This window comes from Diorhabda sublineata, chromosome 4, assembly GCF_026230105.1.
Source record: "Diorhabda sublineata isolate icDioSubl1.1 chromosome 4, icDioSubl1.1, whole genome shotgun sequence".
NCBI lineage: Eukaryota > Metazoa > Arthropoda > Insecta > Coleoptera > Chrysomelidae > Diorhabda > Diorhabda sublineata.
The window spans coordinates 6,700,688-6,713,137 of record NC_079477.1 but is presented as its reverse complement, the minus strand read 5'-3'; the positions used below and the strand labels follow the sequence as shown (position 1 = coordinate 6,713,137).

The 12,450-nt window shown below is 32.0% G+C and overlaps 1 protein-coding gene across 10 annotated transcripts in view; it reads right to left on the bottom strand.

Annotated features, from left to right (window-relative positions):
- LOC130442363 (uncharacterized) overlaps nt 1-12,450 on the bottom strand; it is a 171,762-nt gene that overhangs the window by 15,421 nt on the left and 143,891 nt on the right. Inside the window, exon 1 of one of the 10 annotated variants that reach the window (XM_056776409.1) lies at nt 8,457-8,872. The exons of 5 other annotated variants lie outside the window; for them this stretch is intronic. In XM_056776409.1, coding sequence (XP_056632387.1) covers nt 8,457-8,506 — 50 coding nt within the window. In that variant the 5' untranslated portion in view covers nt 8,507-8,872. Of the gene's footprint in view, nt 1-140; nt 255-8,456; nt 8,873-12,450 lie in introns of those variants that run through there. 4 more of the 10 variants (XM_056776413.1, XM_056776414.1, XM_056776416.1 and 1 more) reach the window with 4 other exon arrangements.

The following is a 12,450-nucleotide window of genomic DNA, read 5'->3' as shown; positions in this document are numbered from 1 at the left end:
CTATTTGTTACGGTAAAAACATAGTGAATTTTAATTATTCTTTTATGTTAGGTAGATAGATAATTAAAATTATATAAAGCTGTATTTAGATAAAATTTCAGTTTATTACCATCGGATTATGGGTATATTTAAAAACGTACTTTACTGTTTCTTTGGATTTTGTAGGCCATGAATTATGTATTTGTTGCTGGACCATTTTCTTGAAAATTCAACACAAATACCAAGTATCATTTAAAAATAAAAAAGCACTTCTCAGAAACGAACGATAAACTAAATGTACCGTCGTTACTGTTGTACAGAAGGGTAATTCAATTTTTTATCTATATTGGCACAGAGATTAGATACGACTATAAACAATTTGTTAAGACAAAAATCAATAACAAAAATATATACTCTGGTGTTGGAATTTACTACTCGCTATGGATAATTTACTCCGATACTATTTAGGTTCATAAAGTTCAAAATTTATACTCGCTCTAAATTTTTCAATCAAAAATTATAAAATACATATAAAGTATTTAGAGAAGGCTAGAAATTTTTTTATGTACAATATGTGAAAATGCTAGTTGCTTACAAATCTTGATTGTAAAAGAAATACCTACTACAGTTTGAGCTAATGTATAAAGTCTGGAAATTATTTAAACGTTCAGCTTTTTATAATGATATTGTAAAACGATTTAAATGGTCTAGATGGAAAGAGCTTTAATCTAGATAAGAGTAATCTGTTTCACGTAGTCAGCACAGGTCGACAAAATATTACGAGCGTTTCTACTCAAGTATTGAGATATGGTAACACTGATGTGAATATATCATTTTTAATGCGATGATTTTTTATGACTTTCGACGTAGATGCCCATCAACTCGCCTCGACTTTTAGTGATTAAGCACCATCTCCAGCCACCGTGTTTTTGTTTTGCTGGTTTTCCCAATTCAACCGTGGTCGCACTTCGCTATTGGATGAATTTCATGAGGGTCGTCCAAAATCGGCTGATGTGTCTGAAAACATCGATGCTGTGCGTAAACTGACATTGCAAGATCGTCATGTGACATACCGTAAGATTGAGGCATTCTTGTTATTAGTTCCACTCGCATACATTCAGCACTGCATGATCATTTGGCTGTTAAAATATTTGTTCGTGTTGGATACCACATAATTCGACAATCGCTCAAAAAAAGCTCGTATAGATTTGTGCACAGAAATGCCGAAAAAATTAAATAGCGGTGGTTCAGAAGACATCTATAAGATCGTGACAGGCGACGAATCAAGGATCTATACATATAAACCCGAAACTAAACAACGATCGACTGAATGGGTTTTTCGAAATGAGCCAAATCCAACAGAAATTATATACGAAGCACTTCGAAGCAAATGTTCGCTTATTTTTTCGGAACAACTGGACCGCTAGAGCAACCTAGAACGGTCAATTCTCAAAGGTTCACCATTATTTGTTTGCCAGAAATGGAAGAAGAAAAAATCAGGTCTCTTGTCGTTCTCATTATGTTCAGTGGAGATCAGATGATTAATCACGACAGCCTTTTTTGAAATAATCTTCGACGATGAGTCTTAAAATTTACTATTACGTCAAGTTTTTGCATCCTAACCTAAAAGTCCAAACTTACTATTCATGGGTATATCATGGGTTATGTTGCATTGAGAATTATGTTTTTAAATATTCAAATACGAGCGATACAAACTCAACATACCGTTTTTTAGTGCAAAAGAGAATTCGTGCCGAGTGGAATCTTGAAAATATTGTGGAAACTAGTTTGGTTGATTGGAATTATAATTTTTTGACATATTTATATTATTACGATAGTTTCATTTACCTTTTATTGCTGAAACTTTACATTTTTATAAGTTATGTCAAAGTGATTTATGAAAATTTTATAGAATATTTCAACATTTGTTGCTTCTTTTTCTCTTTCTTCTCTTTATTCTGCTTCGTTGGTGATTAAAGTGAGTGAATCTGCAATCTCTTGACACAATTTTGATTTGAATTTTGAAGTACTCAAATCCTTTTAAAACTCAAAACTTATTTAAAATGAATGCATATTTTGTTTTGAGCCCATTTATGACAATACAATAATTTCATAAATCCGTGCAAGGATTCTGATCAAGCCACAAGGTTTAGGGATTTTCTCTGGATATGGAGAAGCGAATCAAATTTATTTAACTGACGCATTGAAAAAAAAACGTTTTACAAATTCATTTATATATGGAATTATGTTGCATTTTTCTATGTTTGTCAGATATTTTAGAAAATTTCTATCTACTCTACTTTTAGACATTAGTAAAATGAATTTCCATTCATAAATACATAGTTGCCTTTTCAAGTCATTTTATTTCGTAGAAGAAAAGAGAAAAACAATCGTTTTTTGGTAAAATGGTATTATCTATTTAGACATAGCTTTATTTTGGCTAATTGTAGGACTTTTTCGTGATTTAGATTACATTATTTAATTTTTTTATTGTCACGAATATTGATTTCAGGTTATTCACCTCAAATTCAAGAACTTTTAATAGGTAGTTACAAATATTAAAGTTTATACATAATACCACATCTCTATAAATAAGTTTTCAGAAAAACCGCAGTTTTCCCTGTTGAATTATTAGTTAGACCACATGCATACCAAATGAAATTATTTTCATTTCATAACAATCATTTTTATGAAACTATTGTTTATAATAATTGCTTGTTTCAAGAGTGTAAATGTAATATTTGGGTCACGTTTAAAACGAAGAGGTCATTTACTATTTACATATCAAATCTTTTTCTTGAATTATAATATTTTTGAAACAAGTCTTAAATTTGAAAAGAATATGATTAAGACTCAAGTTTGTATGTGTGAGAAAAGCTACTTTTCCACATTTCTAATGTTAACGTTAAGCAAATAATCAGGTCATATTTGACAGACCCGGATCTAGGGGGAGGTAAGCCGGGGCCCATGCGGTTGATTTCCACGACATTTAATTTGTATTCATCTATAGTTTACTAGGTATTTCATTTTCAACATTCTTGTAGAACCAGGGATACATACATATTTTTTAGTAGGATGTTCGATATAGGCAGAAAATGCAGCTGAACATGTGTTATCTTTGTCCTACAGTTATTAATGAAAAAACTACCGTGAAAGAGAGTGTAGAATGGAGAAGACGTACCGCTGAATTTGTAGGACTATATGGTCGTCTGATTACATGAACATTTACAAAGTTGCATACAAAAAATATTTTCCTAAACAAAAATTTGATGTCACTATGTTATTTGGATATATTCTGAGCTCCAGACAAATTCCTATGACAATTCTTATTTCGAGTTCATTATTCTACTATTTCAATGGAAACCTGACTGTTAATCAGACAAGATAATCTCGATAACCAACGAAATACCTGCGCACATTATTATCTACCCCTATTGAGAATTTTCACAGAAGAAAAACATGGGCGTCTCGTCGAACAGAACCTACTACGAAGATTCAACCTGTTATTAATCACTGTTGGTGTCTAACGATGCCCCTCGAATGGTCAATAATTTGATGATTATATTTGTATCTAAAAAATGAAATCATCCTAGAGTATTGATCAATAAAGTTGAGCAAATAATAAATACAGAGAAAGAAAAATGGAGGCCTATCTTACACTGTTTTTACTCTTGTTAAGAAAACTTGCATTCAATTTCCCCGTTCGCTAAACATAATTCATTTAGAATACTTAAAATGGGCAAACAATATCGAATCAGATGGTTGCCATAATGGTTAAAACTATTTTAAATTCCATTCTTAAAGACTATTCATTGCATATGTGTCCTATATATAACAAATGAGTCAGTAGTTTGATACGTAAAATAGAACTGATAATGATTTCAAATAAAAAAAAGTTTTATTGATTATAGAGACAGGAACGTACATTTATCAATAGACTCTAGAAAAATTGATAGTTGTTACAATATGGCTGGAGCCCATGAAGCAATACAAGCCAAATTTTCAGAAAGGAATGAGCTGGCTATTTGATGCTCCCCTGAAATATTACGGGTTTTCTATTAGCCTGGTAAAACTAGGAAGTTTTAAATTGTATTTGGAATTATTCCAAAAATATTTCCAGTTCCACTAATCTGTCGGATATTGTAAAAAATATATCAAATTCTCTGTAATTGGAAGCAATTAGTCACTAAGATTGTAATAAATTATTTGTTAGAAGTACTGGAAGCCATATTATACTATGGCAGCTAAATAAGAGGCAGGTCATCTCGCGGAATTAATTGAGTTACTTCAATGGACGATCTGGCTATACTTTTAAGGAGCAACCTTAACTTTTATTTGATGATATTAGAAATGTAGCAGATTGCAACTGATGTGAGCGTATGATATGCTTTTTGAATATAAGTGTTTATGCTTGTAACTACATTCGGAAGTTGTGAGCAAGTTATTTGCTATATTGTATAATCCAAGATTATTAATCTAGTTCACAATCAAAGCAATAGAAAATCGTAAAATTAATTATCTTGGAACAATGTCAAAGGGTAATGTGCAATAGAAAAAGTATCATTAATTTTTTCAGACTCTATCCACCTATGTTTGTAAAAAGATAACAGCGGTCGTTGTATTGCTGTAGCAATATTTCCGGGAAGTCCAAGAGTGGGCATCTGATGGTTGAAATGATAATAATATTAAGCAAAAAAATTATGATTCGGGAATGATCTTAGGAGTGTTTTGTATGGAAGCACTAAGGAATATAAGAAAAATATACACGTGAACTTGAATACAAAAAAAATTAGAAGCAAAATTAAGATAGAAGAAAGTCTGTGTTCTTTATTGATTAAAAATTATCGGCTAAAGTTTGATGAAATGCATAGTTAATTTCTAGAGAAGGATTAAACAACAAAAACAAATATGCACAAATATTCTCTGAAAAGTTGTATAATTCGACCTTGAAGTAACGAGAAAATTAATTTCACTTGCATTCATTAGGTGTACTATGAGTTTGAATGGCTATTATTTATAGTCCAGGCGCTGGATGAAGTTGAGTATGCAAAATGTGAGGATCGACAGCTATGCCCAAATTCTTTTACTTAAGGTTCTAAATAATAGAAAATCACATATTGCCAGCAGCTGTGATGGCCCCTTCCCCCCTTCACTCTGTTCGGCACTATGCGGAGTCCTAGCGGAGATTAGTCAATAGAAAAGAATTTGTAGTCCATTACGGTTTATTTTTGCGTACCTAAGTAATAATATTTAAGTTTTTTTTTGGAGCCGAGTGTTTTATTTAAATAAAAGACAATGTCATTTCAAGTGACAAATGTAAAGAAGCGAAAGTTTATAATTATTTAAAAAGCAACAGATCTCAAAAAGGAAAGAAAATAGTAAGTCATGCAAACTTTACTTCACAAAATTGTTCTTGGCATGGAGCAATTTATATTAATGAAGAGAATCTTCATTACTAAAGCAGGAGAATGCCTCTACTTCCACCTCCTGTATAGAAGCAAATGTTTCAGATAGCCAACGTGTTCGTCGGTCACCAACGAATGAATTAAAACTTGATACAAATCAGAAATGTTTAATTTGTGGTAAACAAACAAGAAATAAGAACTGTTTTTTATGTTTTGAAATTTCATCAGCGGATCAAAAACAAGATGATGTTTTCACAAAATTTGTTACTAGCGAACAACCAATTTATTTGCAATGGAAGTGAGGTATGATAAACATTATTATCGTGATTATTTGCGACTGCAAAGAAATTCTGAAAATCCAGCAGGTAGATCTTCAAGTGAAATACCACATGACATACAGTTCTTCCAATATCAATTGCAGATTATAAAAACCCTTGCGACAATTTTGTTTGATCTACCATAGGCGTAGATACCTCATTTTATAAATTTATTATTTTTATAAATACTTTTAAAAATATGTTTCGAATGAATAGACAAAGCGAAATTGAGAATTATATTGGTAGCGAACTAGTGATTTCTGTTCGTATAGTCGATTTACAATTTGTTAATCCTGACTTTTATTCAGCCTCAGTAATCATTAACAAAAAACTGTTAAAAACCGATTTATCTAAATTTTACTTAAGTAAGGAAATAATATGTGTATTGGCATTATTTCAAACTAATTACCATAACATTAAAAATCCCCATAATTTTTACTCATTGCATTAATTTCAAATATTTAAATTTGTATATCAACATATTTTATACTACTTAGAGGCAGTCAATATTTAGCCTCCTCCTAAGCACTTCTTAAGACGCTGATCATTAGCTCACATATCATCTGGTGGATTACTAGTAGCATCCGTGTGCTTGGTTTCTGTTTTGTTGCACATCTGTTTTAGGCATGATGTCTTTAACCTCGTTTACGTTCGCTAACTAATCTTAGCTCATCCTGAATTCCTAGTTATTTTCTAATACACTGATTTCTTATTTTATTTCTAAGGCTCACTCTCTTACTTGTTCTTAACGTTTCCATTTCAGTAATTCTCATTATTTTTGTTAATATTTCGGCTCTTGTTTCCGTTACATACGTGAAAATTGGTCTTAAGCATCTTGTGCGAGAACATATTCGTTAAGTTCGGTTTAAACAGGGTACCAGACGTGAACTGAGCCCTTTTTGTACCCCATTCGTCTATTAGAGCTTAGGTAGTGTTTTATTTGACGCAAATAATCTTGTCGCCATCGATTTGTCCTTAACGATTCGGTTATTGCCATCCGTTTATTCAGTTTTTTGCGTTTAAAGCCACATGCTGACAAAACTGGTATAATTGTATTATGGATAATCTGCTTCCTTTTGCTTTATTACTCCTAATGTAGCAGCTCTGTTCTTATATAAACTATAAATTGTCCTGCGTATAAAATCTTGAGTAGCTTTATCAACTGATTTCAGTTTTCCTTTACATATTTTCCTTTTTTAAACATTTGAATGTATTTAAAATAACTTGCTGTGTTTGTATATTCAAACCTTTATTATTAAATTTATACCTGTCTTTTTACACTACAATGTGCAATTTCATTGTCTTCATTCGCCCATGATCTAAAGAACGCCATATTTCTATTTATTTAAAAAAATTTATTAATTAAATAAATCTCACCAAGCCACGCCACTGTCTAGCAGGAATATTTCAAAGAAATTGTGTACATACACCTTCCGACAGCTTCGACCAATAGAAATGCATTCATGTTTAAGATTCGATGTTTTCATTGGTAAACAGTGGAGGTGATGAGTTCTCGTGGACTGACGGTTTCTTAGATGTTTACCGAATTTTATACGGGAAGTAAACATTATTTTTCATTTTTTAATTTGGTATGAGTGCCGTGCGTATTTTGCAAATTGCGTAAATAACGATTGTCAGAAAAAAGATTGATAACTATAATTTTTTTCTTTTATATGTTCAAATTTGTTTTTTTTTTTTATTTAAATAATTTTATTACCAATAATTATTGACTATGACTAGCTGTGAGTATCATAAAACGTAAATGGATATTCTCACTAAAACAAGCGTCATAATGATACCGTTATGTATTCAGTTCAAGTACTAGATGTTTAAGGGCATGGGGTGAAATAAAAACGACTCCTGACAACATTCAGAATCATAATTTGCATGCTTTCCTGAGTTCAAAACCATACACCGAATGCGGTCCTCACATTTTGCATACTCCATCCAGCGCCCGGTCTACTAAAGCATTAAGAATGTGATTGTTGTTCATAACATAGAAACTATAGCATACTTTTCTCCTGTGATTTTACTCGATTCTCCTGCTTTTTTGATAAAAAAAATACCGGAAATGTGACAATTTTCCGATATCATAAAAAATGAAGGCAAGGAATCTGATATATGATTTTTAATATTTGGTTAAAGACACAGAACTTTTCATCGGAAATATATTAATCCGTATTTCCAGTAACTTAAGATGAAACAAAGATATAGACAAGACACAGGGAAAATATTGTCCCTAGTAGAAAATCGTAGTACCAAAGAAAAGTAGGAGAGGAAAAGTATGCTAGATATAAACCTCCTCATTATAAAGTTTGTGTTAATAAATGTTCTAAAGAGTCATGTACTTTGAATTTTATGTTCATAATTTTTATAGAATTTTAGATTATTTTGAGTTTATTTTCACAAATTTCAAATATATTGAGAAGATATTTTAGTATATTTATGTTTTGATGTGAATAATATAATTTGATTGAACAATCTCCTTGAAAAAAAAAGAACTTCTATTGCTCTATAATAGTACGTAACAAATAATTATTTTGATATTTTTATCTAACTACGAGTTAAATGGAAAAACTAAGTTTCAAGATCGGTATTGAGTGAAAATATACAATAGCGATAAACTTAAAGGCATACTTTTACCAAACGATATAATATGAATTATAAGAAAGTGTATTGAATTGAAAAAATGTAAATAAAATAGACAAGCTATAGCATGCACGTAAACTCGTTTAACAAATAATATAAAACTTACAATAATAATATTAAATCAATATAAACATACTTCTTTTTCTTCTGTACCATTATTTTAATGAAATTTCACAAAAACGCGACAACAAACTAAAAGTTATGAACACTAAACTACGAAAAATAATTAAATTAACAGATTCATTTAACAGCGCACAACACTCATTCTGATCGTTTCGGTTGGAACTGACTTAATAAACATTAAAAACCGTGTGTATATATTATTTTATCGTCATCGTTAGTTTTATGGGGAGAGGTTAAAAATGCTATGACCGCACTTTGTAAGTGTTGTCTGAGCTCGAGTTACTAACATTCTATTCATATTAGGTCCTATGTATTTACGGATTATTTTCACATCAAGGAATTATACATGATTACTTTTCAAGACAGTATTTTCACTTTCTATATAATTTCTTTTATGTACATAGAAATTATCTATTTTAATTTATAGTCAGACCTATATTTAATATTACAGTTGGGTAGGTTCCTCTCCGCTAGGAGTATGTGACATGGACAGATTTACTTCTATTTTTTTTAGTCACAATGAAATGGCCTCCAAGTTTATCTGCAATATATGAGAGGTCATATCTGGGTCCTAGTGAGATTTGCGGTAGTTACGTTTTTGTGTGTGGGAATATCAGCTGTCTACATATGATAAAGTATCTGGCCAAGTGCTCTTCCTTGTGGAACTCCTGACATATTTGGATGTAGTGGTGATGTAATCGTGAATTTTGACTTATCAGTGTATGTTCTGCAGTAGGATTTTTGTATTGGAAAAAGGTTGTACAGGAGGTTAGGTTTTTCCAACTTTTGGAGGGGTTGTTGTTTTCCTGATTTTGTATCGTAGTCCAGACCTTGTCGAATACCTGAGCTAATACCTGATATCTAAAAAGACAGCCGAACAGTAATCTTTATCTTCAGAAGATTGGTACAATTTTTTGTGACTCGATGGACTTGTTCTATCGGGGCATGTTGCTCTCTAAATCCAAATTGGTGGTTAGGTATTAGTCTACTGGCTTTTAGGATCGGTTTGTCGACATAAGTTGGTAAAATTACAAATTTAAAGTTTTTATCTACAGAATATATGTGTCAAACTTTGTTTAGAACGAAGGAATGAAGCATGAAAATGCTAACTTCTGTCCCATTAAGATCTATTGGTTAAATCATTAATATTATTTACCATATAATATAATAGATTGATTTAATTCTTACTAATCGACTAGTTAATTGGTTAATTTTTTTTAATTTATTCATGTCATTAACAGGAGTAAGTAGGCATGCACAATTCCAAGACAAAAAATTTTAATGATTACCAAATTTGCTCCATACAAACTGTTACAAAGAATTGAATAAAATTGATACTTGACATGATGAAATACAACGCAATGCAATGCAAGTCGCAATATTTTTTTATCAAAAGCATACGCAGATGAAGTTCAGTTGATTGATTCATGCAAAATCTCGTACTTGCAACATTAGGGTTTGTCGTCATTTTTATTTCGCGCAAGTTGTTTTTCTAGGGAAAAATTTAGTAACGTTAAGCTTATCAACTAACCAAATTAGATCTCAGATAAGCTGCCTATAGTAAAACTAAATGAAAGTTGATGCATCTAGTAAAATCAATATTCACAAAACATTTCTACGAATAGTTTTTATACGTTTGAGTTCGGTATTATATGCAGGATAACATTATTTTCAAGAGGACTGACTTGTCCTCGACTATGATCATAGGTAATAGTTATTTTTAAATGACGATCGTTTCGCATAACCGCTTCCGGAAATTCAGTAGCTATGATTATGTTATTTCCTGAGTTTTAAATTACAATTAAAAGATAATAATGTAATAAACCATGAAAACGCGTTTTAAAATATAGTTACGACTAGAAAATTGTCGAGAAAATATATACATGTTCATTTTAAATTGTCTATTCCTGTTTAAGTACAAATGCGGAAATGACAGTGCAAGGACCAAATCAAGCCCTGGATAAACTATCGTTATATATACGACGTGTGTCTAAAAAATTCGGTGAATAGTATTAAGAAATAGAAAATACAAATAAATTACTTTTATTGTCCTTCAAAGTAATCGCCATTTTACACAGCTCACTTTCGACAATGTTTATAAATATTCAGGAAACTGAAAACAGAAAAATTCCGCAAGCCTCAGTTGTACGATTGAGAACAGTTACGCTAAGATTGGCACAGGCATATTGCAGAGTGAGGAGGCGCGTTATCGTGCAATAGAACCCACCGCTCAATCTTGTTCAACTATTGCGGAACACGCCCTTTTGCGTCATAGCAACCGTTTGTAAACTCGAAAATCTCGCAATAACGCAATTGATGATTCCATCATTATCGAAAAAAGCGATCAACATTGTCTTGACCTTGTACTTTTGACAGCGATCCTTTTTGAGTCGCGGGGAAGCCGGTGAATGCTAATCCATTGATTGTCACTTGGAAGTCGGTAGCAGCAGGTCTGATCTAATATGATGATGGTTAATAGAATGAATGGATCCCGGTTATACACGGTAATAAAATCTCCAGCTGCTTCCATCCGTTTGACTATCGACTGATAGCATGTGGGGCATGAGGAACTCCCGACATATTTGGATGTAGTGGTGATGTAATCGTGGATTTTGACTTTTCTGCAGATAGGATTTTTGAATTTGAAAAAGGTTGTGCGGGAGGTTTTTCCTGATTTTGTATAGTAGTCCAGACCTTATCGAATACCTGCCATATTGGTTGTCACCATCTCACTGATTCATATTTATTTACATTGAGTGTATAGAGTAGTTATTGTTCTTGTTCTGTACCTTCATGTACAAATAACAATACGAATTGTAGAGGTAAAGATATTAGTTTCCATAGATTTCCTACAAAAGATATTAAATTACTTAACGAACGGAAAAAAGTTTGTGGAGAAAGACAACTTAACCTCCATCACGATAAATGTTTACAAGTTTATCCGATATTTTTTGGTTGATTTAATATTAATCAAATATTTCTTGTTTGAATAGCGAGAATATGCTCGAATCATTTTAAAAAAAGTTGCTACGTGCAAAAGCCCGAGCACTTGATTATCAGTGGAGATATAAATATCTATGTGTTCTCCAAAGATGCAGATGCCAACTGAAAATCTATCTACCAGTGAAAATTCAACGAGTGTAAAAAAAATAAGCAGAAATGCTGTATCACTATAAAATATTTGTAAGTAGCTCCCTAATACAAGTATGTGTAAAAACTGTTTATATCTTACAGTGAAAGATCCAGGTAAAGTTCTCACTCTTATTGTGATGACACGTATGTTGAATCTCACAAGAGAAATCGAAAAAACAGTAACAAAGAAAATCATTCATCTGCAATCAGTGTAGATGAGTCAACGAGCAGTGTACTAACTAAATGTACTAAATCCACAGTATATTTAATAGAATTTAATTTTGATTCACTTTCAACCCTGGTTCTAATCACAAGAGTCACAGTAAAAAAAATAACGTTTAACCAAGCCCAATTTACCATATGCTAAATTAATTTTCCATAGTTTTATATCATATTCGCTGCTCAACGTTTCGTTCATAATAATTTTAAAACAAAAAGATTCAAATTCCCGCATTGAATTGATTGGCCAGAAGAACAATATGGTTGATAGTGAGAAAGGCCTCTCATTTGCTGTGGCTATCCGGCTGCGCAAGAACACACCTCGTACTCTTTACATTATGCCCAAATCTTCGCTAATAGTAGGTGGGTTAGATCGTATCCTACTCAATGCCCAATTCCTATACCATCAATCATATATTAGCTTAATCAAGTCTGATGTTCTAGTTCTTTACGGCCGATATGACCATGGCTCGTCCTTAGTAGTTCCCTTATCGTTGCTCAATGCATTGTGGCTGTACTGGCTGTAGAGGGTTTTCTTAAGACAGCAACGTGGCTTGCTGATAGGTGCCGTTTCTTGACTTGTCTCTGAATCATCATGAGCAAGAGCGTGCGCGTGTTACACTTCA